The sequence below is a fragment of the Littorina saxatilis genome, linkage group LG3 (assembly GCF_037325665.1).
Source record: "Littorina saxatilis isolate snail1 linkage group LG3, US_GU_Lsax_2.0, whole genome shotgun sequence".
Classification (NCBI taxonomy): Eukaryota; Metazoa; Mollusca; class Gastropoda; order Littorinimorpha; family Littorinidae; genus Littorina; species Littorina saxatilis.
Genome location: NC_090247.1, coordinates 72,098,019 through 72,124,611, shown reverse-complemented (window position 1 = coordinate 72,124,611; position 26,593 = coordinate 72,098,019). Strand labels below are relative to the sequence as shown.

At 40.7% G+C, this 26,593-nt stretch overlaps 3 protein-coding genes across 3 annotated transcripts in view; 1 reads left to right on the top strand and 2 right to left on the bottom strand.

The window, feature by feature from the left end:
* Positions 1-4,968, bottom strand: part of LOC138963195 (PH-interacting protein-like) — a 49,987-nt gene extending 45,019 nt beyond the window's left edge. Inside the window, exons 1-7 of the mRNA XM_070335242.1 lie at positions 4,828-4,968; positions 4,683-4,741; positions 4,578-4,607; positions 4,341-4,400; positions 2,161-2,311; positions 794-889; positions 164-324 (exon numbers count right to left, since the gene is read on the bottom strand). Coding sequence (XP_070191343.1) covers positions 164-324; positions 794-889; positions 2,161-2,311; positions 4,341-4,400; positions 4,578-4,607; positions 4,683-4,741; positions 4,828-4,876 — 606 coding nt within the window. The 5' untranslated portion in view covers positions 4,877-4,968. The remainder of the gene's footprint in view (positions 1-163; positions 325-793; positions 890-2,160; positions 2,312-4,340; positions 4,401-4,577; positions 4,608-4,682; positions 4,742-4,827) is intronic.
* A 258-nt stretch (positions 4,969-5,226) lies between these two features.
* On the top strand, positions 5,227-20,346 carry LOC138963194 (dehydrodolichyl diphosphate synthase complex subunit DHDDS-like). Its single transcript, XM_070335241.1, has 8 exons — positions 5,227-5,303; positions 6,202-6,385; positions 10,840-10,982; positions 11,649-11,765; positions 12,897-12,998; positions 14,301-14,415; positions 15,982-16,089; positions 16,846-20,346. Exons 2-8 carry the CDS (start codon positions 6,203-6,205, stop codon positions 17,095-17,097), a joined length of 1,020 nt encoding a protein of 339 aa, XP_070191342.1. The 5' UTR covers positions 5,227-5,303; position 6,202; the 3' UTR covers positions 17,098-20,346.
* A 917-nt stretch (positions 20,347-21,263) lies between these two features.
* The window catches only part of LOC138963192 (transmembrane protein 161B-like), an 8,423-nt gene continuing 3,093 nt past the window's right edge, over positions 21,264-26,593 (bottom strand). The window contains exon 2 of the mRNA XM_070335240.1: positions 21,264-24,871. Coding sequence (XP_070191341.1) covers positions 23,336-24,823 — 1,488 coding nt within the window. The 5' untranslated portion in view covers positions 24,824-24,871 and the 3' untranslated portion in view covers positions 21,264-23,335. The remainder of the gene's footprint in view (positions 24,872-26,593) is intronic.

Sequence of the window (26,593 nt, the reverse complement as noted above, 5' to 3'; positions counted from 1 at the left end):
TCAAAAACAAACAGAAGAATCGTTAGTTTCAAAGTGGCACCAACTGTGATTATAAAATAAGATTTAAAAATCTCCAAAACAGATATAATAATAAAACAAAGAAATAGGTTTTTTTTTTAAAGAACATAATAGAAAACAAAAGCATAAAAACTGATGCACTCACAGTAATAATATACTGCCCAGTTCGGTCAAATGTGACGCAGTACACAGCAGACAAGTGTCCCAGTTTGCGGTCATGCATGCTGACCGTGGTGTAAATTGATGCAGGAATCTGATTTGGCGTAATACCAGTGCCCACAGCCCGCCGCGCGTGAAAACACTGAACTGTAACAGAAAGCTCCATGTAAGATTTTTTCCACCATTTTATTAAAAGAAATTCAACACACACTACTGTTTGAATTTAATTTTCCACCAAAGTAAAAGAAGAAACAAAGTCAGACAAAACGATAGTGTATTTCGATGTATATTTATCATCACTATGATTATTCTGATTTTAGTTATTTCAAAATATAAACAGCTTAATATTTTGACACAAGGTGCCTTTTATTCTGTGAAAACATGCTCATTCAGACTATACAAATACAATGAATGACGGAATGTGCCGTCATTCCATTCTTTCTATAAGCTTACAATCCCGAAGAAGGCAGTAACGTGCCGAAATATTGATTATTGATATAAACGTACCTAACCTGGTTACTGGTGTGTTTTCTTTTTATTTAAATATTCAAATACAGCTCTAAATACAATGCATATCTCCACACAAGCATTACAATATGTGCTTGTCAAAACTAACCCATGGAAGGCTGAACAAGGTCTTTTGGCCTGAGACGTGTACAACCATTTTGTACCACCATCAAATGTGTCAGCTTCCATATCGTCTTTCTCACACCTGGAAATAAATGACAGCAATATTTATCACACAAAACCTTGCTACAAGTATTTACCCTCACTGGTTGAAACATCAGCCACTGGTTTTATCAGCAGATTTTACAAATTAACAATACAGAAAAATGTAACAAAATATTTGACAGGGATCAAGATGACCAAATCCTGTTGCTGTTCTTCAAATTTAGATATTAATGTTCTGCCCCTTGGCATGTTTGTAGTCTGTTTATTTATCTGTTTATTTTATTTCATTGCTTCATTGCATTGGTAACATGATTTTCATGCACTGCAACATTTTGCCATGTGTACTGTAACCAGAATTTATTTTTACTTTTGTTTCATTCCTATTGTGCTACGATCCGCAAATTGTAAGGTTCTGACCTCGCTTTCGCAAGTGTCGTCTGCCGAACCGGGCAGCAGCTAGCTCCTAGCTCTGTCGGCAAAACCCGTAAAAACACAACAAGTAAGCAATCTTATTCTTTATAAAATATATGAGGATAACAACTCAGTATTATTATATTCTAGGTTTTATATGACCAAGACTTTGATTTAGGTTGGTTTTGATGCCTTTCATTTGTATTTAGATTTCGTGACTCGAAGTGCCAGTTTGGTTGTGGTTACGTCAGACTGTGGGCAGTTTGACATCATTGTAGATCTCTTTTTCGTTGAGAAAAGTTTATTTAATAGCAAAGACGCTCTAACAAGAGTTTGCAGAAGAGTTACTGCCTAAAACCTCTCAATTGTTGGAAATCGTACACTGTTCTATTTTTTGGATATTTGTTCATTTCATTTTTGATGTACTCCACTTCAAGGTGGTTTAGTGAGTGTGATTTTGATTACTTCCCTTGAGTTGGAAAAGTATTTTGTTTCACAAATGTTCTGAGTATGGTTTTTGTTTGTTCTTTCAGAATTTCACCATAACGATCAAGTACCAATGTTGGGTACTAACGGTTGTAACGAATAGACGAATTAAAGAAATGAAAAACGTCTGTTCATTGGGTGACACTTACCTGTATGTCAGAGTGTGGAGACATGAGACAGGACACCATGTGAGTTAAACATTGCAATTCTTAATTATTAGCCCATGCGTGTGTAGCTGTGTAATGTTTTACGATGTATTTTAAATGTCTGAACACAATGCATGACCACAAGTTTCCTCAAAATTGAGCAGTTTCCTCGGCAGTGTGCACATCATGACACACAAATTAAAACAAAACTGGATTGTGTTCACTCGTTTTATACTTATAGCTAACAACTCATACTAAGGCTACTCACTCTCAGGGGTCCTGAGTAAAGACGTCTTTCCGGCACCAAGAAGGGAACGCACACCATGCGTTTCCGTGGGAACCAACTGGTCAAGGAGAGGGCCTAGGCGCTGACATAGCTGAAGAAGGTAGTCTGGCCCCACATGACCGTTCATGCGAACCTATGCAGATATAAGAATAAAATACAAAATAATCCCAAAAAACGAAAAAGTATGAGAGTGTTCTGTGGTGTAAGTGTAAATCAAATGCAACATCTAACAAGCAACATTCTTAATTTTTTCCCTTTTTTTTTTAAATTGCAAAATAAGGCTGGGATTTACACATGTGGAGTATTCAGTACACTTACAGCTTGAAAATAAAAAAAATAAACAATAAATGTTAAAAACACTTTTTAAAAAATTCTTTTTATCAAAAATGTATTCACAAGGTTTGTAAACGGAGGATTGCACCCAAATAGAGGACAATTCTTACGCCTGAATCTACAATGAAGAAAGAACAAACAAACATAAACAAAAAACAAACACACAACAGTGCATAAGGCCAAAAAAAAAATTGTCTGTTTCTGGTCACCCGACCGACCCTAAATTTCGGCGCCGACCCTAAACTTTTTTTTTCCAAACTCAAAAAATTTTCCCATTTGTCCAAGCTCAAGATGTAAGATGTCTCAAGTCTTCTTTTCTGTTTCATCATGGAAATATCAGACCAGGTAAACAAAGAAAAACATGTCATACTCTTTCAGTCTTTGTCACAGATTTGTAAATGTGTTGAGTGTCTTGTCTCTATGTATAGTGAATCCAGTCTCTTTGCGCGATTTTTAAAGTTAGTTTTATTGGTCTACATTTGGGGAAAAAAAGAAAAGAAAAAAATCCCTACCTACCTACCCTATTTTTTTTTAGCCATGTTACCAGAAACAGACAATTTTTTTTGGTTGGCCTAATACTTTAATAGCCATCAAGTTTAATCCTCTGCATATAAATTATGATTATTTAAGCCGACTTCAACCATGTGCTTCTGTCAGTGTTAATTGTTATGCAGTTTCATACCGACAATGATGGATACTTCTGCTTTGTCACTAAGTCTTATAGAATTAGAAGTCACCCTTACTGGCCTTTGTACAGTTCAAACAATCAGTCCTTTTGGGAAAAAAAAAGTATGTTAGACTTATATAAAAGGCTTATCACGACAGATAATGTTCCTCCTAGCATACCAGTGTTAAAAGTATCATACAGTAGGTTGATCATTGTTCACTTCCAGCAGACAATTGTTAATGTTGTAGAGCAAGGTGGGTTGAATTCCTTCATTTTTCTGCCATCTGTTTTACATTTTTAGCTTCTTTTTCTTTTAAAACCTTGCTGACACATATTGATTATTTAATATATATATCTAAATCATGTGTTCCTAGTTGCACTTAAGTGAACACAAGATTACAACACCAGCAACATTATTCTTTTAAGTTCTTGTTTACATGAATACAGAATACAGTGTTCATGGTTGTTTTGGTTTCTTATTGTTGTTTTCTTGTTAATATTGAAATTCCCTGTATATTTTGTGTCCCTGGAAATTCTTTTAATCATTGTTTTCTTTTGGTAGACACATTTTTTATGAGCTTCAGATTCTATGTACCAGAGGGTTGCTGAACAGGTCAGAAGACTCTCTGGTATAAAATAACCAAAGGAAAGAATACAAATTAATTAAAGATTCACAAATTAAAGTGAAGCAAAAGAATCTTCAATAAAAAAAACAACTAAATAATTTTATCACAACAAAATATATTCAATTGGGGGGAAGCCTCCCTGCTTGGCAAGATTATTTTGTGGTTAGCTCCCTTGGTTACCGTGACCTAGTTTCGGTTACTAAAAGTAGCAGCCAATCAGAGAGCATTTTCCCATGTTTAAGGTCACAGAGGTAGGAAACATGTAAGGGCAGTTTTGGTTGGCTGGTCTCCAAATGCCTGCAGCCATCACCCTTTCCACTATGTTGTCCCTCCATCATAAGAATACTGAAATTTTAAATAATTGTAACTTTTCTCTGAGTGGATTAAATAAAATACACTTTGTTCTCTCAGATAAAGCAAATAATAATCTATCTATTGTGCCAGGTTCAATATAATGTTCATTTCATACTTGCCTGGTATATTTTTTCAAAAGTTACCACTATTTTTCATTCATATTGCTGTTTTCTGATACCTACCAGTTCATCGTAAGTTCTGGTGCGTGGATTTCCTTCCCAATCACATCCTTTTGGAAAAAGCTGCAGAAAACAAATTTTTCAAAAATTTTCAAAATGATCGTAGTTTCGTTTAAAAATGGATACAAGCATATATCTGTTCAAATATCATGTAAATTTGAGCAAAAACAGTCGGAAAAAGCGGACAAAGTTTGGTCGAGCAAAGAAGGGATATGGCGGGCACAAAGATGTGCTTCTTACCTCGTGCTTTTGAAGCTCTTGCACCAGAACCTGAAAAAGAAAACAGATCCTTGTTAGATCAAATCAACCACACAATCAAAAAAAGTCGAATGAAAGTTTACTTACGTTAGCTGCTTGTTGACAGGGACCATTTGACAAAAATCTTGCGATCAGGAACAACAGCTCTGCAACAGAAAATCCAAATTTCGTGATAGAGGTAGGTCACGTTTGTGTGAAATGTTCGTACTTTATACGTCGAAAAGTGTCGTACCTGATCCAAGCGGTGATTTAGAAGAGGTTGTAGGTTCATTTACAGACATTTTCTTTGCTTTGGTATCCCTAACTCGGTATTAACAAGCAGGAATTTTACGAGTTAAGAATCATCGCCTCCATCTTTTGATCATGTACGAGGTTCGAGGTTACCCGAGCAGGACTATTTTTGGCGTAGTGATATCGTGTTTGTCGCCCCTCAAGGAAACTGTACGATATTCGTATTCATCATAGATTGCAAAAAGAACTTTCACATAAATCAAAGCGACCCATGTCTAAATAAGAACAAATTCTTCAAAGCATGTTGAATTTTATGACACTCATAGACGAACTACTTTGTGTTGGCTTCACAGACCTTTTCGTTTCAACTACATGTGACGTCATCGGGATTGCCCCTTCAGTCTGTGTGTGCTTGTTCGTGGCACAGGAAGTGCGAACAACACGGTGCAACCGCACAGGGAAACGTCACCACGAAAGGTCTGATCATTCTCGTCTCAGTTATTCTTCACTATAGAAAAAGAAACTGTCTAATCGGTGTATGAAGATACGATTCACTGCAAGATTATTTCTGTGAAGTACGTTTGTGCTGAGGCATGAATTTAAATCTGCACTTGTGAACAAATATGTGTCGTCTGCTCTTTCAGGTCACCCAGATTGTGTCTTGCAGTTTCCACATTTATTTTTTCGTCTCTCCCTTTTTTTAAATCCCACAATCACATGAACAGATAAATATCTGTACTTTCCTAGGACATGCCGAGAATCCTCTGCATTGCATTTGGGTTACTGTCACAATGTTAAAAATACCTAAACCTTCCGTGTAGAGCCCATGTACCAGACAGATGTTTCAAGGCTTTTACCCGAGATAAGAGCCAGCACCCTTTTACTTGGACAGATACTTTATGTCAACGACCTGACTGCTTTTAAGTACAGAGTGACATTTTTGTGGAATTAATTTCATGGATTGACATAAGTGTATGGAAATCATTTAATGGCTTTATTTTTCTGATGAAATAATAATCCTGGTAAGAAAAGGTGATATGACTATAAGACAAATGTTTAGACTGTTCATGTTTTCTGTAGAACTAGAAGTGCAAGCTAGTGTAAATTACCTCCATTTTGAGACTTTCCTTTTTTATGTCATGATTTTCTCATCTAGTTTTCAGGCCTTGAAAGGGGGGGGGGGGGGGGGGGTTACACAGTTAGTTTTGCATTCTTTGTGATAATGAGTAACAGTTCCTGTACTGTATGGGAAAAAAATGGTTTCTGTAAATCTACCTTCATTTTGAGATCTGATTTTCTAAAAAATTTGGAGGTCTTAAAATAGAGGTTCCACTGTATGCTTTGATTTCAAAGTTGTTGATTTTCTTCCGCATAGTATGTCGTGGTTCCCCGAGCGCCAGCAGCGAACATGGCTGCATAAACTCTGTGCGGGGATTCTGAAGACAGGACCAGTCCCCAAACATGTTGCCTTTATTATGGATGGCAACCGCCGTTTTGCTGTCAAGCAGAGCATTGATCGAGCAGAGGGGCATCTCAAGGGCTTTGACAAATTGGCAGAGGTATTCTTTCTTTAATTGTCTTTCATCGTTTTAGCAGTGAAGCCCCCATTTTGGGACTGATTGAAGGCTTCCTGCATCCCTCAGATTACCGGTTCATGAAGTCGGTTCATTTACCCCCCTCTTTGAAACTTCCTTTTTGACTCACATGCGAAGCAAAAGTGAGTCTACATGTACTCACCCGAGTCGTCCGTCCGTCTGGAAAACTTTAACGTTGGATATTTCTTGGACACTATTCAGTCTATCAGTACCAAATTTGGCAAGATGGTGTATGATGACAAGGCCCCAAAAAACATACATAGCATCTTGACCTTGCTTCAAGGTCAAGGTCGCAGGGGCCATAAATGTTGTCTAAAAAACAGCTATTTTTCCCATTTTCTCTGAAGTTTTTGAGATTCAATACCTCACCTATATACGATATATAGGGCAAAGTAAGCCCCATCTTAATAATAATAATAATAAAGTGTATTTATATTGCGCCTATCCCTTACAAAAAACAAAAATATTTGGCTCTAAGCGCATTACAACATGTGTAGGGACTTGGTACAATCAAGTCTGACAAATACAATAACACAATATACAGTCGGTCTCTTGGGTAAAAATGGGAAAAGCAGCTTCGACATTTAAACACTGCTACTAAAAAATCCTCTAACAATGCATACTGCTTTACAATATATGCATTTATGTATAAATATAGTTAAAGAACATCGGGTTAATAGGAATTAGAAAAGGTTCTTATGATAAAAACTAACTAGCGAACGACGAAGAAGAATAAAACTATCAATGTCAATGTATAACAAGTCAACGTAAATGGCTAAAGAACAACAACAAAGCAATGATGATAAAACAGTTATACTCAATGGCTAATAACGAGGCAGAACTAAATAGTATCGACACAAGATTAAAACAAAACATATTCCTGGAGACACATTTATACATGTATCAAATAATCAATATACAAAATACAGCCCTCGCACACTCACGCCAAGGCACGTGTAGTCGCACTCATACACCGCGACAGCTATCGCGCGCACGTACAAGGAAAAAACAAACAAAAAAAACACGGAAATAAACAAGGAAACAGGCACATGAAACAGCAACCCGTCCCCAGCCGGCCCACAGCGCGCTACGATGGCAAGTGACCCCTCTCCTCAATGTGGCAGATACTGAACAGGCTAGGCGTTGAAGTATTGCCGGAAGAGGTGTGTTTTTAGAGAGGACTTGAAGGAAAGGAGAGAGGTAGAAAGGCGGACAGACATGGGCAGAGAGTTCCAAATAGAGGGAGCTGTGTAGATAAAGGCGCGCTTGCCGAAAGCGTTCAGTTTGATGCGTGGGACAACAAGGTGCCCTGCGTCAGCGGATCTGAGGTTGCGTGTGGGGACGTGTGGCTTTAAGAGCGAAGACAGGTAAGAAGGGGCAGAGTCGTCGTGAAGGCTACGGTAACACAGGGTAGCTATTTTATATGTTATGCGTGCTTTGATTGGTAGCCAGTGAAGGGTCATGAGGAGAGGGGTGACATGGTCGCGCTTGCGCTTGCGCAGCACAAGACATGCTGCATTGTTCATGATGCGCTGTAGGCGGTCTAGCTTGGCGTCTGGGAGGCCGGCTAGGAGCGAGTTGCAGTAATCCAGTCTCGACAAAATAAAAGCCGAAACCAGTGTCTTGGTTGCGTCGAGGGAAAGAAGGTGTCTGATTTGGCTAATCCTCCGCATTTCAAGAAAGGCGGTTCTGCAGAGTGAGTTGATGTGGGCGTCCATTGACAGGCTACTGTCAAGGTGGACACCCAGGTTTTTTACTTTGGTGCTGAATGTGACTGTGGTATCAGAAAGCGTAAGACTGGATGTTTCTGAAAGAAGCTTTAAGTTTGATTGTTTGCCAACTGGCATGATCTCTGTCTTATCATCGTTCATCTTGAGCTTGTTGACTGTCATCCACTGTTTGATGTGATCGCTGCATGATTCTATTGACTGCACTAACTCTGTAAACTGTTTGGTGTGTGCGGATTTTTGTAGTTGAGTGTCGTCTGCGAACATGTGGTACAGGACATTGTGGTGCTTTATGACTTTGCCTAACGGCTGTATGTACATAGTGAATAACACTGGGCCTAACACAGATCCTTGTGGGACTCCATACTTTAGTATGGTGTCCTCGGAGTGCCTATTTTGGATCACAACAGCCTGAGTGCGTCCAGTCAGGTAGGAGCAGAACCACCCCAGAGCCGTGCCTGTTATGCCGAATGTGGTGTTCAACCTTGCCAGCAGTATATCGTGGTCGATGGTGTCGAACGCTGCGGATAGGTCCAACAGGGCCAGAAGCGAAACAGAGCCGCTGTCACAGGCAGTGAGAAGATCATTCGCTACCTTAAGTAGGGCTGTTTCAGTGCTGTGATCTGCGCGGTAGGCGGACTGTAATGGTTCAACCATACCTGTCTTAGCAAGATGCTCTGACAATTGGGCCAAAACAACCTTTTCAAGGACTTTCGAGACAAAAGGCAAATTAGAGACAGGGCGGTAGTTCTTAAAAGTGTTGATGTCAAGGTTAGCTTTTTTCAGGAGGGGAGTGACTACTGCATGCTTAAAAGAAGGGGGTACTTGACCGGATGTGAGGGATTGATTTATGATATCAGTAATGACAGGGAGTAATTCCTCTAGACACTCGCTTAATAGCTCTGAAGGAATTGGGTCGAGAATACAGGATTTGGGTGGAGCTTTTTCAATGATCTTCTTCACTTTTGATACCAGTTTGGTTTACCTTGCGTCAAGGTCACAGGAGCTCTTCAAAGTTGGATTGTATACATATTTTGAAGTGACCTTGACCCTGAACTATGGAAGATAACTGTTTCAAACTTAAAATTATGTGGGGCACATGTTATGCTTTCATCATGAGACACATTTGGTCACATATGATCAAGGTCAAGGTCACTTTGACCCTTATGAAATGTGACCAAAATAAAGTAGTGAACCACTAAAAGTGACCATATCATGGTAGAAAGAGCCAATAAGCACCATTGTACTTCCTATGTCTTGAATTAACAGCTTTGTGTTGCATGACCTTGGATGACCTTGGGTCAAGGTCACATGTATTTTGGTTGGAAAAATGTGTAAAGCAGTTCTTAGTGTATGATGTCATTGCTAGGTTTAGCTGAAGGTCAAGGTCATGTAAAGGTCAAGGTCAAGCATGTGAGTTGTATGGGCTTTGCCCTTCTTGTTTGATTTTGTTGTGAACAAAAGAAGAATGAAGGCAATACAAATTGATTCAAAAAAGGCCAAAAGAGAGGAAGACAGAAGGAAATAGGCCAAAAGAGAGGAAGACAGAAGGAAATAGGTCCAAAATACTCAGTAGGTATCAATGATGATCACGACACAATATTGCTGTTTTACTCAATGTGAAATATTATTCACCTTGTGTTAGGTGCTACTGTATGGAACTGAGAGTTAACATTTTTTTGTGTCTCCCATTAGATGGGCACACTATTCTAATGTATAAGACCTCGGCGTCTTAGTCCTATGTGGAAAGTTCAGTGTTTGAATTCTGGTTGGTCAAGGGTGGGGATTTTTTGGATCTCCAAGGTCAACTTTTGTTCTACGCCACAACCTCCCAACTCTCCAGGAACGTCGAGTAAACCTCCGCCTGACTTTCTACTACAAGGTGGTTGAGGGGCTGGTGCCGGCAATGCCTCCAGACAAATTCCTGACCCCTCAACGTGCTGGCCGCATGATTCGACCCAGAAGACAAACAGCAGACTACGTTGGTAGCAACCCCATAGACAATTACATAAAAAATAACAACAGGTGTTTCGCTGTACCACGCTGCAACACTGAACAATACAAGCAGTCGTTCTTCCCACGATCCACAATAGAGTGGAATCACCTGAACAACACAGTTGCCCACTCAGCCTCTATTGAGGCATTCAAGGCGGCGCTGACTACCAGCCGCCGATAAGCGACGTCGCTGCGCACACCTACCCGTCGCGCCAAAGCCAGCAATCTGGATGCTAGCGACGTAACCTACAGATACAGAAGGTTCAGTGTTTGAATCCTAGCCGAGCCTGGTTGGTCAAGAGTGGAGATTTTTCGGATTTCCAAGGTCAACTTTTGTGCAGGCCTGATAATGCCTTATCCACCTTCGTGCGAGCATTATACTCGGTACGCGCGGAAAAAATCTTGTAATCCATGTCAGAGTACAGTGGGTTATATTGAAACACACAAAAATACCAAGCATACATAAAAATAGAAAAACGGAGTACAGCTGCATCCAAACGGTGAGGAAAATCCACAAGTGTTCATGGCAGTTGCAGCCTGTTATTACAGAGGAAGGAGCACGGTATCTGCCATTATTTTCTCTCGCTCTCTCCTTCACTGTAGTGTTATGCATGCTTTCTACCCCCTGTGTCTGCTGACCCTCTTCTGATTTGGGTTTCTTATAAAATATAATCAAACGATAATTATTTTTTTCAGACCTTGGATTGGTGTTTGGACCTTGGCATTTGTGAAGTGACAGTATACGCCTTCAGCATTGAGAATTTCAAGCGTTCCAAGGAAGAAGTCCAATGTCTGATGGAGATTGCTCGGCAGAAGTTTGCTCGCCTTATGCAGGAAAAGTATGTTAACTTTTAGAGTAGCATTTTACACGTAGTAAGGGCAATAGCTAAGATTTTACGCCAAAATAAAATAAAAATCACTATGCTCAAACAAATAATTACAAGCATGCAAGAGTGTCCCTCAAAGCAGTCAGTCCTGGTACTCATTTCTGCTTCTCACGCTGTGTGACAATAAGTATGTGGATCAGAAAAAAATATGTTAAAAAGTGCTACTACAGGCACTCTCTAACGGGCGTACATGTAATTAAGTTCCTGCTGTTGTTTCCTGGTCTAAATAAGATATCATTTTGTTTAAGATTGGTCTAGATAAGGTTATAATAAGATATCATTTTATATATCTGGTATTTTATATACCGTTTCCTGGTCTAAATAAGATATCATTTCGTTTAAGATTGGTCTAAAAAAAAGGTTATCTAAATGTTTATTATAGCTCGAGATACCATTAATGCGAACGTGCTGTTAAATTCAAAACAATGCTACCAATGGTAGACTTAAAATTACATTTTTACACTTGAAGAATCACACTGCTCTCTTGTTTTACATTTTACGCTGTGTTTTCACTCTTAGGGAATTTACTCCATATCTGTAATCAGTACTAATTACAAAATGTTAAAGGAAAAGGTCAGACGACTGATATGAAGACAATTTCCTCCTTTGTTGTTGCAGGGAAATGATAGAGAAGCATGGAGTGTGCGTTCGTGTCCTTGGCAACTTATCTTTGCTGCCTCTTGATGTTCAGCAGCTGATTGCAGATGTTGTCAACTACTCCAAACATAACGACAAGTATGGAACTCTACTCCTTGTTTGTGAGATCAAATATTTAAACTTGCCAGAGCCATATTGTTGCTGAATGCAGCCATTCAGAGGTGTTGTTGCATATTTTTGTTCATAATTTTACTGCTGGGGGTTTTGCCTAAGTTTGTGGGCAAGTCCGATAAAGCAACGAGACAAGCATACTGTTAACTCATCAACATTATTCATGGCTGTAACTGTCATGTCCTTGGTACGAAAACTGACGCAGCAGGCAGTGTATGGTGCTCCCATGGGGTCGCCTTCACGCGGCGGAAGTGTTTCCACAGAGCTACCCCACCCCTTTACTTCTCTTCTTTTGTCTTATTTCTGCCTTACCAGTCCTTTCACCTATATTTCCTTCCAAGAAAACTCTCCCTGCTATTCCCTGCAGTTTTCCAATTCTTTTCTTGTTGTCTTATTTCTACCTGACTGGATCCATCACCTTTATTTCACTTACCAAAAGTCTTCTTTTCCACATCCTTATTTCTCTGCCCCCGCATGTCGTAAGAGGCGACTAACGGATTCTGTTTCTCCTTTTACCCTTGCTGAGTGTTTCTTGTATAGAATATAGTCAATGTTTGTAAAGATTTTAGTCAAGCAGTATGTAAGAAATGTTTAGTCCTTTGTACTGGAAACTTGCATTCTCCCAGTAAGGTCATATATTGTACTACGTTGCAAGCCCCTGGAGCAATTTTTTGATTAGTGCTTTTGTGAACAAGAAACACTTAACAAGTGGCTCTTTCCCATCTCCCCCCTTTCTCCTATTCCATCTCCCCCCTTTCCCCTATCCCATCTCCCCCCTTTCCCTCGTCGCGATATAACCTTTGTGGTTGAAAACGACGTTAAACACCAAATAAAGAAAGGCAGTGTATGGTGCTCTCACACGGTTGAAGTGGTTCAAAATTATGTCATTTGTGTTTTGTGCCCCAGTGAAGTCTGAATCATAGATCACATTCTCAATGACAATTCATGCACGATGACCTGTCGAAGGTTCTGTTGCCAGTTTAACATTACTCTAACAAATTCTAGTATAGAAGAGCAGTTTAAAGAGTAAAGGAAAGGAAAGGGGGGTGGGGGTGACGAAGGTAATCTATTTACATGCTGATTTTCTTGATTTTACAGAGCCATCTTGAACGTGTGCTTTGCCTACACGGCTCAGGATGACATGAGCAATGCCATGAAAGAGCTGGCTCTAGGAGTGAAGGCTGGTGATATTCGAGACAGGTCAGACAAGCTTCCTGACTGCAATCTTTTTCTAGCTGCCAGTTTTATCTGCTTAGTGCAGTTTTCATGAGAATAATTACTTGGCTTTGATGCTGATGTTTCGTCCTGTTGTTTTTTGGGTGTTTTCTAATTGTTGTTATTGCTATTATTACACCAATGCATGACATTTTCTTCCCCCCAAATGACAAAGAATTGAGTCAGAAGACTCAGATGGTTGTGTGGTAAGATATGTTTGAGTAAGAAACTTTATTTTTAGGGATTTGAAAAACTCCCTACATTGTTTCTCCTGTGCTTCAAGTATTTCACACAAGAGACACTCATCATTTTCATTGTTTCATAGTTTGCACGTACATTGGTACATGTGATGTGAGGCCCCTCTGATAGGTGAACATCTCCAATGAAAGGATGCCTTCTTGAGTCCATTTGTTCATTATCTGGACCAAAATCTATTTGCCGTGACAGGCCACCTGCAATGTAGGAACACATTTTAACCCCTTGACTGCCTTAGGACGGGTATACCCGTCATGCGCTTGTGCAGCCGCAGCGCCTTAGGACGGGTAACCCGTCTTCTCCGTTCCGGGATTTTCCAGAAATGCTACGTCACTGCTGACACACAAATAGCAGCCAATGGCTTGGTAGGATACCTCATTCTCATGAATAAACATAAATGGTGACGCGGTTTTGCGTCTGAAAGGCTATTTTCGGCCTTGGCGACAGGGTAGGGGAGAGAAATCTTGACTCGTCAATTGGCTGACGGTGACAGTCGACCGGGCCCTAGTAGGGAAAAACAAAGCCGGACTGACGCTACAGGCGGTGCAAATGATTATGGATACTGACAGGGGAAGGGGGAGATCTTCTTTTGGACGATTCGTTGGAAACAGGTAGATGATAGTGATTATAATCCTTTCTTGGAGCGAGCAAAACAGCCACCTGTGTTTGATCCACAGGCACCGGAAGATGCGCCGGACTGATTTTTCAAAAGTTCATATTTAAACATCATTATAAGCCAAACTAATTAGTATTTCCATGATTAGACACTAAAAACAGATTCTTGGTTCAATTTCCCTAAAAAATAACATAGGTTTTACTTACCTACCTACTGCCAGTTTGGAGCTAGAATTTTTTGTGAATTATTACACCCCGAACTCCAATATTCCCTGGCAGTCAGGAATGCACATACGCAAGTTTTGATTGGCTGCGAAAGGGTTAAATTGATTCCAAGCGTGTCCTTCATTGCAGGCACCACTGTATGTTACTTGAGGGATCTCTTTTATCATTTGATCCGCATTTTGCGTCTTTCAGTGACATATCGGAAACCCTGCTTGAACAATGCCTCTACACATCACACTCTCGGCCTGTGGATCTGTTGATAAGAACTTCAGGTGAAGTCAGGCTGAGTGATTTCTTACTCTGGGAGGTATGTTTGCTTGAGGTCTTGGTGGTTTGTGTATACGTGCATGTGTGAGACTTGACTTGTGTAGTTTTTGATTCTCATGTGTCAGTGTAAAGGCACGGTTGAAAACGACGTTAAACACCAAATAAAGAAAGAAAGTGTAAAGGCCTTGGTGGTGTATGTGTGTGTGTGAGACTTGACTTGTGTAGTTTTCGATTCTCATGTGTCAGTGTAAAGGCCTTGGTGGTGGGTGTGAGACTTGACTTGTGTAGTTTTCGATTCTCATGTGTCAGTGTAAAGGCCTTGGTGGTGGGTGTGAGACTTGACTTGTGTAGTTTTCGATTCTCATGTGTCAGTGTAAATGCCTTTGTGGTGTGTGTGTGTGAGACTTGACTTGTGTAGTTTTTGATTCTCATGTGTCAGTGTAAAGGCCTTGGTGGTGTGTGTGTGTGTGTGTGTGTGAGACTTGACTTGTGTAGTTTTTGATTCTCATGTGTCAGTGTAAAGGCCTTGGTGGTGTGTGTGTGTGTGTGTAAGACTTGACTTGTGTAGTTTTTGATTCTCATGTGTCAGTGTAAAGGCCTTGGTGGTGTGTGTGTGTGTGAGACTTGACTTGTGTAGTTTTTGATTCTCATGTGTCGGTGTAAAGGCCTTGGGGGTGTGTGTGTGTGAGACTTGACTTGTGTAGTTTTTGATTCTCATGTGTCAGTGTAAAGGCCTTGGGGGTGTGTGTGTGAGACTTGACTTGTGTAGTTTTTGATTCTCATGTGTCGGTGTAAAGGCCTTGGTGGTGTGTGTGTGTGTGAGACTTGACTTGTGTAGTTTTTGATTCTCATGTGTCGGTGTAAAGGCCTTTTTTAATTGAGCCCACAGTCAACTTCACGAAGATTTCACTAAAGTCTTATTACCGTAAATTCAGTGCCACAGCTTTGTGAATGAGACTTAGCGAAGTCGACTTTTACAATCAATATCAGGGGTAAGGAGTTTATTTTGAATAAGCTAGTTCAGCTGTACTCATTTCAGAATGAAAATTCCTGAGGCACGTTGATATTATGTTTGTCGCTTGAGTGGTATATTCTGTTAAAATCATCAGAGTGGCTGCAAGCTAGCTTCTGAACTAGGGGAAAGAACTCTTCAACTACACTGAAGAACTTCTGTGCTGCATTTCTCTGGTTTGAAAACATAAAGAGTTGACATCTTCTGTGTACGATATTGTTTGTACAGTTTTCACAGTAGGTCTACAGTTATTATCTGACAGACGTAAAGAGGGCATGCATGTAAAATTTAGTCTTAACATCACTGTTTTCCTGTGATGGGATCTAGCTGTTTTACTCTTTGCAAAATTTAGCTTTCCTAATGCAAAAACATTAGCTCTGATTTTGCAGGGTTTGAACCACAAAACAGATATATATTTCATACACTAGATTATGACTATAATTTAAATGAGATCAGAAACACCAACATTAGTTATTTTCATTTTTCTGTCTTTTTGTGTGTGCAAAAACTACTTTTGAAGAAAGTGTCTTTCCTGTCTACATGATCGTTTGTGGTAGCAAACTTATTCCTCACTTGAATAGTGATGTGTTGCAGAGCGCCTACAGTTGCCTGGTGTTTGTCAAAGTGCTATGGCCCGAGTTCAGCGTGTGGCACTTGTATGGAACTATCTTGCTCTACCAACGCAACCATGCTCAGATTCAGGTATGATACCTTAGAAAGAGAGAGCGAAATTTGTGGAGACAGTGAGAGGAGCAGCTGAAAGGAAAGAGAGGTCAGAGAAAGAAGAAGAAAGAAAACAAGGAAGATAGAGAGATCATTCTGTTTTTGTTGTTGTTGTGATTTTAATGTGCGGAACCTAGATTTGTGAATTTGATTTGGTTGTTTTGTTTTGGGGCCTGGTAGCTCAGTTGGTAGAGCACTGGACTTGTGATCGGAAGGTCGCAGGTTCGAATTCGGGCCGGGACGGACACGGGTCAACTTTATGTGCAGACCCAGAGACGGAAGCCATGTCCCACCCCCGTGTCATCACAATGGTTTGTAAAAGACCTTGGTCATTCTGCCATAAGTGCAGGTGGCTGAATACACCTAAACACGCAGACACCTGGGTAGCGCGACTCCGTTGCTGCTAGCTTTCCACTGGGAGGAAGCGACCCGAATTTCCCAGCGATGGGACAATAAAGTAATGAAAATGAAAAATGAAATGAAATGTTTGTTTGTTTGTTGTTGTTTTTGTTGGGGGGGGGGGGGGGGGGGGGGGGCTGCAGTCTATGATTCACTGTGTAGACACTACCTCATCGAAGATGTTTGTTGCATGAAGTAGCAAAATGAGTGGCCCCGACCTAAACCTGCGCAGCCTCAACACTGATCTAGTTTCTGTTGACAAAAAGTATATATGTTATGCACTTTGATTCTATCATAATTAAATTTCCTGCCATCTTGTCTTCTGTGGTTTTACAGGTAGCACGTCAGAACAGTGACATCGAGAGGGAGAGGCTTCAGCGAGAGTCAGACCACAAGCTTGTGCTGGAAGAACTGGCGCAAACCGGTCCCGAACACAAGGTCCCCGGAGACAGCATTACACTGCAGGAAGGTGTGCAGAAATACGCCGACGCCAGAAGGCAAAGAACTGATAGCTTCTTGGAGAGTCTTAATGCTCGGCGCAATGAGTTCTTGGAGAGGTTGCAGCCTGTGCAAGCTTCTGCCAGTTGATGATGTGAGGGTTACTGAAGGAGTTTTGTGAACATTCCTGTGTGTGTAGTGGTTTGGGAAGCGGGGGTGAAGCAAGAGAGAAAGATGGTGTGTAGGTGCATGTGTAAAAACGTGCATGCGTGTGTAAAGTTAGCATGTGTGTGTGTGGGTAAAGTGTGCATGCATGTATGTGTGTGCAGACAGTGAGTGCAAGATGTATGTGTGTGCAGACAGTGAGTGCAAGATGTATGTGTGTGCAGACAGTGTGTGCAAGATGTATGTGTGTGCAGACAGTGAGTGCAAGATGTATGTGTGTGCAGACAGTGAGTGCAAGATGTATGTGTGTGCAGACAGTGAGTGCAAGATGTATGTGTGTGCAGACAGTGAGTGCAAGATGTATGTGTGTGCAGACAGTGTGTGCAAGATGTATGTGTGTGCAGACAGTGAGTGCAAGATGTATGTGTGTGCAGACAGCGAGTGCAAGATGTATGTGTGTGCAGACAGTGAGTGCAAGATGTATGTGTGTGCAGACAGTGAGTGCAAGATGTATGTGTGTGCAGACAGTGAGTGCAAGATGTATGTGTGTGCAGACAGTGAGTGCAAGATGTATGTGTGTGCAGACAGTGTGTGCAAGATGTATGTGTGTGCAGACAGTGTGTGCAAGATGTATGTGTGTGTGTGCAGACTGTGTGCAAGATGTATGTGTGTGTGCAGACAGTGAGTGCAAGATGTATGTGTGTGCAGACAGTGAGTGCAAGATGTATGTGTGTGTGCAGACAGTGAGTGCAAGATGTATGTGTGTGCAGACAGTGAGTGCAAGATGTATGTGTGTGCAGACAGTGAGTGCAAGATGTATGTGTGTGCAGACAGTGAGTGCAAGATGTATGTGTGTGCAGACAGTGAGTGCAAGATGTGTGGTGGGCATTAGATCCTGGGATACTGTCAAACAGGTAGGAGTGGACAGAAAAAAATTATGGATATTTACCCGTGTGACTTGGAATAATAGGCCGTGAAAAGTAAATATTCACCGTAATGGCTTGAGATTTACTGGCCTATGTGAATGGGTGATATACAGTAGACTCCGCTTAATAAGGTCACCTTGGTGCAGGACAAAAGTGGCTATATTAAGCGGGTGGATTTAATAAAAGGAACTCGTGGTTTTCAGGCAAACAGAGCCTTCAAACAAAGGAGAGACATTCTGTGTGCATCTCTTTTATTAAACAGAAAAACATCCTTACAAAAGCTTTCTCTCGGGTGCACCAGTTGCAGTTTCACGCAGATTTCCTTCATTTTTCAGCAGATTTGTCAGCATCCCACGTGAAACTCCCAGAATTACAGCACCTTCCCTGACAGAGACAGACGGCAGAGCTTTAAACTTTTCTAGGATTGCGATCTTTTCTACAGGGGTCATGTCTGTTCTCTTGCGTTTGGTGGCCATGGTTGCTGGTGTCCAGATTCAGACTAAACACTTGTTGGCAGTGTATGTGACAGAAATGCGATCATGAACAATCATGCACATGAACAAAAGCTCAGAAGTACGCTTCTGTTGGAAGTTGTTTATGACCACTGACTTGCACTTAACGTGATTTCAAACTCACAAGAGGCTGGCCAAAACGTCTCAGGTTGTTTGAAAACCAGTCATGCATTAGCTGTGAGTGATCAGACAGCGATTACAGACTCACTGTTACGGCTTTTCACACCTAACGCGAGCCAAAAAATGGCTTTAATAAGCGGGATGGTGGCTTTATAAAGCGGGTGATTTTAAGCATAAAACATAAGGAAAAATCCGTGCAGTCAGAAATTGGCCTCAAAAAGCGGGTGGCTTTATAAATCATGGTCTTATTAAGCGGATTCTACTGTATTGTGTAAAAAATTCCATCTCACACGGCAGAAATTAATATGTGAAGCGCTTAGAGAACGTCGAGCGCTATATAAATCTCCCATATAACTAAATAAATATTTTGCCAGGAACTTTGGTTTTCTTATATAATATGTAAAATATTATTTTCCTGGTGTAGAAGTCTTCCAGTTTACACATATTTCATTTCGGCTGGCTGAATATCAATATGTCGGCTGAATATCAATATGTCCTCAAAATTTGTTCCCTCATTATTTTTCCCTCCCAATAGATGATGTTCGGGAGTAACTGTCAGATTTGTATGGGTTGTGAATGAGTCAATACTTTGGCTTTCAGTGAGTCAAACCTTCCCAAGTGACAGGTCAGTCACTAGTGAAGGGTGTTATCTTAAGCACGTAACAAGGACTGAAGGAGCATGTCTGGAAAGCTTGCCTCAATAAAAGCAAGAGTATTCACTCTTTCACAACTCGGTCATAAAAACCCTGTCTATTTAACTCCATAGTGCAGTGATCTACATAAAAACCCTGTCTATTTAACTCCATAGTGCAGTGATCTACATAAAAACCCTGTCTATTTAACTCCATAGTGCAGTGATCTACATAAAAACCCTGTCTATTTAACTCCATAGTGCAGTGATCTACATAAAAGGTGAGCTGTGTAAATTTGCACGAAGAGAATCCCAGTCTCTATAATTCAACAGGGTAGCTGATGCTTATTATTATCGTGTGTCAGGTGTTGGACACATTCACAGTTCCCATGACTTGTATCCCTGTTACAATTGAGTATAGTTCGTTTTCTGTGCCATGTGTCTGAATGTTTTCTGCTATTATTTAGCATACATATGATGCAAAATAAGGTGCAGCAAGGAGAGTATTCATACCCTTGTGACGATTCATTGATCCATGTCAAAGCAAAGTTACAATCATGAGCTGTCAATGATTGCTAACAACAACAACAACAACAAAAAATGCATGTCAGAGTGAAACCTGTGGTTTCTGTCGAATTGCAATGCATGAAATGTAATGCCAACTGCAGTGTACATGTGTAGCGAATACATGTACAGCTTTATCCACACAAAAATACTAACAATTTTGACATTGTTCACTGTATTTTGGTGAAGTTGCATGCAGTAAAAGAAGCTTGTTTGAAGGGAGCTGGGTGTGTACCAGTTATTTCTAAAAACATGTGTTACTGTTTTTACATCTCTTATATATATATGCATGATATCCTGTCAAGAGATTGAATATGCTACGCAATAATAAAGACAGAACCTGAGAAAGATAACTGAATAAATAATTTCTGTTACTTCATATGAACTGTTGATCAGGCAATCGGTCAGTTGTTCAAACATGCTCTGAAATTGAGTTTGTGACATTTCTGGAAAACAAGAGAATACAATGTATTTATTTTAACTGAGTCTCGTTGTTAATCTGACGGTGAGAGAGAGAACTTGAATGAGAGTGTGTGTGTGTGTGCATGAGTTGTGTTCGGATTTGTGTATGTCATCATTTGTGAAAGATTTGTCACTTTGTGATGTCCGTGACATCATCATTACAAACCAGAAGCAGCAGATGTGCTGACAGTGGCTTCATTTTCAAAACTGTGCAGTGAGTGACAAGCCATACACAAGATTTATCTCACATGCAGTCTAACAACACAGAGCAAAGTATGAGACACTGTGTAATCTGAAGTTATTTTCCAAGTGTCTGGCAATAGTACTCGGGGGGGGAAAGACTAAAATGGAAGAGCAACACCTGCATTGGTTTCTCAATATCATTTATTACCGAAAACTTCTTGAAAAAGAAAACGGAGCAGGTACTTGGCAGGAAATAATACATGAACAACAATCCCTCTTTCCTTTTATTTTAATACACTCTGCATCTGATCATTGAATAAATAACATGCAAATTGCAATTTAAGCTGAAACCAATAAACTTTGCGTCAATGAATAATACTAATAGACTACGTATACTCAAAATCCACCAATAACTGAAGATAGAGTGGAACACCCCCCCCCCCCCCCCCCCTTTTAAGACCCTATATGTTTCAGTATATTTTGTTAAAAATGTCAATCTTCTGCATTTCTTTCTTTCTTTCTTTATTCGGTGTTTAACGTCATTTTCAACCGTTCAAGGTTATATCGCGACGGGGAAAGGGGGGGGATGGGATAGAGCCACTTGTTAATTGTTTCTTGTTCACAAAAGCACTAATTAAAAAATTGTTCCAGGGGCTTGCAATGTAGTACAATGTACATGTATTACCTACTGGGAGAATGCAAGTTTCCAGTACAAAGGACTTAACATTTCTTACATACTGCTTGACTAAAATCTTTACAAACATTGACTATATTCTATACAAGAAACACTTAACAAGGGTAAAAGGAGAAACAGAATCCGTTAGTCGCCTCTTACGACATGCTGGGGAGCATCGGGTAAATTCTTCCCCCTAACCCGCGGGGGGTCAATCTTCTGCAAATTACCTCCGTTTTAAGACAAGATTTTCTTTGGAGGAGGTTTTAAAAGGGAGGTTCCACTTCATATTCAAACCCCAACAGTTATTAAATATACAGAAATTAACCCATTGCGTATAATATATAAATTCAAACACAAACAAAGTTTCAACTGCTGTCTTTGGCTATTTTTCACAACGCCTCTGAGGGGGAAAAAAAACCTCTGTCCTCACAATGCAGTCTCATGTCCCAAAACGTCTTGAGCTCTTTCCAAATGAAACGAATTGACAATCTCCTGATACAGCCCCGCGTGAAGTTCGCCACACCAAATGAATCTCAAATGATCACTCTTCTTTTTGAAAGGGCTAAATCAGGAGATAGCCAATTCATACAGTCACTGAGTCAGGCATCGCTTCTGCTTTGTGAGATTGATAGTCTTGAGTCTGTTGCACAATATACAGTGAATATACAACGATTTCGGAAATTTAATTTTAATCATAATTTTTATATTTTTAATTTTCAGAGCTTGTTTTAATCCGAATATAACATATTTATATGTTTTTGGAATCAGAACATGATGAAGAATAAAATAAAAGTAATTTTGGATCGTTTTATAAAAAAAATAATTTTAATTACAATTTTCAGATTTTTAATGACCAAAGTCATCAATTAATTTTTAAGCCTACATGCTTAAATGCAATACCAAAGTCCGGCCTTCGTCGAAGATTGCTTGGCCAAAATTTCAATCAATTTGATTGAAAAATGAAGGTGTGACAGTGCCGCCTCAACTTTTACAAAAAGCCGGATATGACGTCATTAAGGACATTGATCAAAACAATGAAAAAAAAACGTCTGGGGATATCATACCCAGGAACTCTCATGTAAAATTTCATAAAGATCGGTCCAGTAGTTTACTCTGAATCGCTCTACACACACACACACACATACACCACGACCCTCGTCTTGATTCCCCCCTCTATGTTAAAACATTTAGTCATAACTTGACTAAATCAGTAAATTTTTATGTAAAAAAACAGACAAAAGTTCTTCTTATGTCACGTGCAGTAGTACTGCGGCATTTGATTCAAAGCTAAAAGTAATAATAATAATAATACGAGAATTTATAACGCGCACATATCTCACCACAAGGCGACTCAAGGCGCACAAGTAAAAGCTTAAGATTTCATTTGCACTTGCAGGGAGATAAAAGCAATACATTTCATTAGAGAAAACATGCAACATAGAAGATTGTTATATCGGTTTTTTAGCTGCTGATTTGGATGAGAACGGTTGAAATTAGGGAATACAATGCCAGGAATGCACACTTATGACTATGTAGCCTTCGCATCAAGGGAATTCACATTAAGTAATGACACATCACAACATACAGAATTTGCAATGCCCAGAAAATAATAACAGGTAAACACTCCAAACACTAATGCATTCCACATTGCGAATGAACTAAAACAAAGATCTAGTTCTGACATAAATTTACAAAAGGCACACCAGACTTAAAATATAAAATGAGTATGAAGATAAGGCAACAAAAAAAAAGTCTGTTTACGGTAACCCGACCGACCCTATTTTTTTCGCGCGACCCTAGATTTTTTTTTTGGCATTTGGGAAAAAAAACAAAAAAACGTAAAAATATGGTTTTTTGGAGGAAAAAAAATAAATAAATAAAAAAAAATCCCGACCTGCCGACCCTATTTTTTTGGCCTATGTTACCGTAAACAGACCTTTTTTTTTGTTGGCCTAAACAAAGCCATGCAATGATACAAATCATGAGCTAGAAAAAATTCATATTTCTACAAGCACCTGGACAAAAAAACTTTAAAACCCCAATTTTTCACACCATGCAAAAATGAACAAAAAAACACTCCAGTTTCGCGCTGAAAAAAATCGGACTCACAATCTTCTCACACGCAAGCGATAGTCAAATGGTTCAGACTTCATCTGTCCACGGTATTTGAGTAGTACATCACCCCTAACGATGTGCATGTGAACCAAGCCGTGCACACCCACCACAGTAGGAAAGAGAACAGTCCTTTGTACCACAGTGGGGTGAACACAGCGCGCAAGTCTGACATTGTCACAGTGAAGTGTGCGGCAGTCTCCAAGATTGAAGCTGCAGTGCTGTTTTCAGCCAACTCATGGAAAGCTTTCGTCTTCACCAGGTGCTGGTAGCCTTCAAACTTCTCTGCAATAGAATCGCCGAGCACCTGACTCCACGACAACTCCCCCATGACTTTGAGGAGAAAGGTGAAGTTGAGGAGAAGGAGAATAGGGGCCACGTACTGAATGGCCACCATGCACAGGTAATAGAACACACGCGCTACCGTTTTCTGTAGCTCTAAGCTGTTGATCTTTCCTGACTCTTTCTTCATCCTCTCGATCTTCTCGTGCGCCATGTTGAGGTGGGACTGCATGAAGATGGGCATGACCATCACGCGGACAAGACACATCACCACCACCGCGATCAGCCGGAGAGACTCGAACTGGTTCTCATACAGGTACTGCTTGTGGAAGAACATACCCTTGCCGCACAGAATGTCCCGGCCTACCGGCTTCACCCACAGGAGGATGACAACAACGGGAAGCATGTAGTTAATCTGGAGGAGAATCTGCATGAGGGTGTTCTCCTTGTGGTATTTGAGAGAGTCGAGGTGAAGCTTCGCCTGGCGCAGGCCTGGGAAGGTCAGCAAGACCCCAGTCAGCGAGGAGACAGCCATCAGGACAATTTTGTAGGTCATGAACGAGATGGGTCCTGTTGACTCCACCCCTTGCTTCTTCAGGAAGTTGACAGCCTCGTCTGAGAAGTTGCGGTACCCCTCCTCTAGGCCAAAGTCCAGAACGTTGTCACACACCACCAGCACACCCATTCCAAACACCAGAAAGAAGAATCCAAACGTGAAGAGAAGAACTTTTTCTCCACCATCCTCCGTGCGCAAATAAATGCTCGTCTGGGACATGAGAACTCGGACACAGAATGCAAGGGTTAGAAGACACCAGAGAACGCTCGCATTGAACTCGATGTGATGCTGGCCAACCACGTAATAGACTTCTGTCAGAATGAAGACGATCACCGCACAGAGAGAGAAGTCCATCAACCACTGGTATTCAGTGTAATACTGCAGTGGCACAAGATCCAAAGCCTCAACTTTCGCCGTGTCGAGCTGGATCGGCAAATTCCGTGGAACGTTGAAACTCTCCTCCTTGGGGTTGGTCATCATCTTCTTGAATTCTTGTCGTCTGCCTTTCCCTTTTTCTCCACTTTTGGTCAGCCCCGCTAGATGTTTCAGTTCTTCATCAGTTGGGTGCAAGTAACGGACCAGCCTGTTGGAGAGCAGCCATCGCCCGAAGGAGTAGAACGGTGAGAGCTTTTGCAGGAAACTGAACATGCCGATGGTGAAGACGAACTGGGCGCCTAACACTGCCATGCTGACAGTCCTGCGGTGTGTTCACAGGGGTGAAGATGTATTCTCAACCTGAAAAATATTAGAAATGTTTGTCTTGAAAATGTATAAAATTAACAAGAAGGGCAAAGCCCATACGACTCACATGCTTGACCTTGACAATAACTAAACCTAGCAATGACATCATACACTAAGAACTGCTTTACACATTTTTCCTACCAAAATACATGTGACCTTGACCCAAGGTCAAGGTCATCCAAGGTCATGCAACACAAAGCTGTTAATTCAAGACATAGGAAGTACAATGGTGCTTATTGGCTCTTTCTACCATGAGATATGGTCACTTTTAGTGGTTCACTACCTTATTTTGGTCACATTTCATAAGGGTCAAAGTGACCTTGACCTTGATCATATGTGACCAAATGTGTCTCATGATGAAAGCATAACATGTGCCCCACATAATTTTTAAGTTTGAAACAGTTATCTTCCATAGTTCAGGGTCAAGGTCACTTCAAAATATGTATACAATCCAACTTTGAAGAGCTCCTGTGACCTTGACCTTGAAGCAAGGTAAACCAAACTGGTATCAAAAGATGGGGCTTACTTTGCCCTATATATCATATATAGGTGAGGTATTCAATCTCAAAAACTTCAGAGAAAATGTGAAAAATAGCTGTTTTTTAGACATTTATGGCCCCTGCGACCTTGACCTTGAAGCAAGGTCAAGATGTTATGTATGTTTTTTGGGGCCTTGTCATCATACACCATCTTGCCAAATTTGGTACTGATAGACTGAATAGTGTCCAAGAAATATCCAACGTTAAAGTTTTCCGGCCGGCCGGATATCCGGACGGGGGGGGGGGGGGGGGGGGGGGGACGGACGGACAGACGACTCGGGTGAGTACATAGACTCACTTTTGCTTTGCATGTGAGTCAAAAATGGCTCAGAGTCAGATTCGAAACAAACAGTGCTTGACCCTTCCGCCCAAAGTACGATAATGTCCTTTTTATTCAAAAGACAGGTCATGGATTGATCTCAGAGGCACCCAACAATTGTGGCGAATATGATTCTAAGAAGAATCTAGCTGTTGATGAAAGAAAGAGCAAATCTATACAGAATATATTATAATACATACATTTACTGACTATGAATTTTTTTTCTCCCTGAAAACCGGTTACCCCTGTATAACCACAGGTGCCTCCCACAGAGATATAGAATAGAGCCACCAAGCGCTGTGCTGGCAGGGGAAACGATTGCAGCTACCGGGCCGCCATTTCGCTGTGCCCATCCCACAGCCTGACCAGTGTACATTTCAGTGGGAATGTGGCACACTGGGCTTCTTATCTCCGTCGGTTGATTAGAATCAGCTGGCATAATGTTATTGAGTAATGAAGAAACTATTCAGAAAATAATAAGATCTGCTAGTGGCGGTACCTGGTGGATGGAAGGGGGAGAATGGTATTTCTTACCGCATACTAAATAGGCCCTACGTTACACTGATCGAAAGAGAGAAAAAAACGGGCGCACAGTCACACACACGAACGAACGAACGAACGAACACACACACACACACACACACACACCCGAGACAGAGACTGTCAGACAGATTGAGACAAAAAGGTTATACGAAACCAAGAACATTAATTTTATAACAATTAAAAAAATGATGCAAAACCATTTAGTGTCACAAGAGAAGCCAATCAGACGAAGCAAACATCAAGATGACAAAGTTAAACAAATTTGTATATGTTATTCATAAACCTCTCTCTCTCTCTCTCTCTCTCTCTCTCTCT

Bases quoted from the DNA above. Each gene is read 5' to 3' on its own strand.
- LOC138963194 (XM_070335241.1), top strand. From the start codon at position 6,203: ATGTCGTGGTTCCCCGAGCGCCAGCAGCGAACATGGCTGCATAAACTC. The intron at 10,983-11,648 runs GTATGTTAACTT...TTGTTGTTGCAG, and splicing joins GCTCGCCTTATGCAGGAAAA to GGAAATGATAGAGAAGCATG. The intron at 11,766-12,896 runs GTATGGAACTCT...TTGATTTTACAG, and splicing joins TACTCCAAACATAACGACAA to AGCCATCTTGAACGTGTGCT.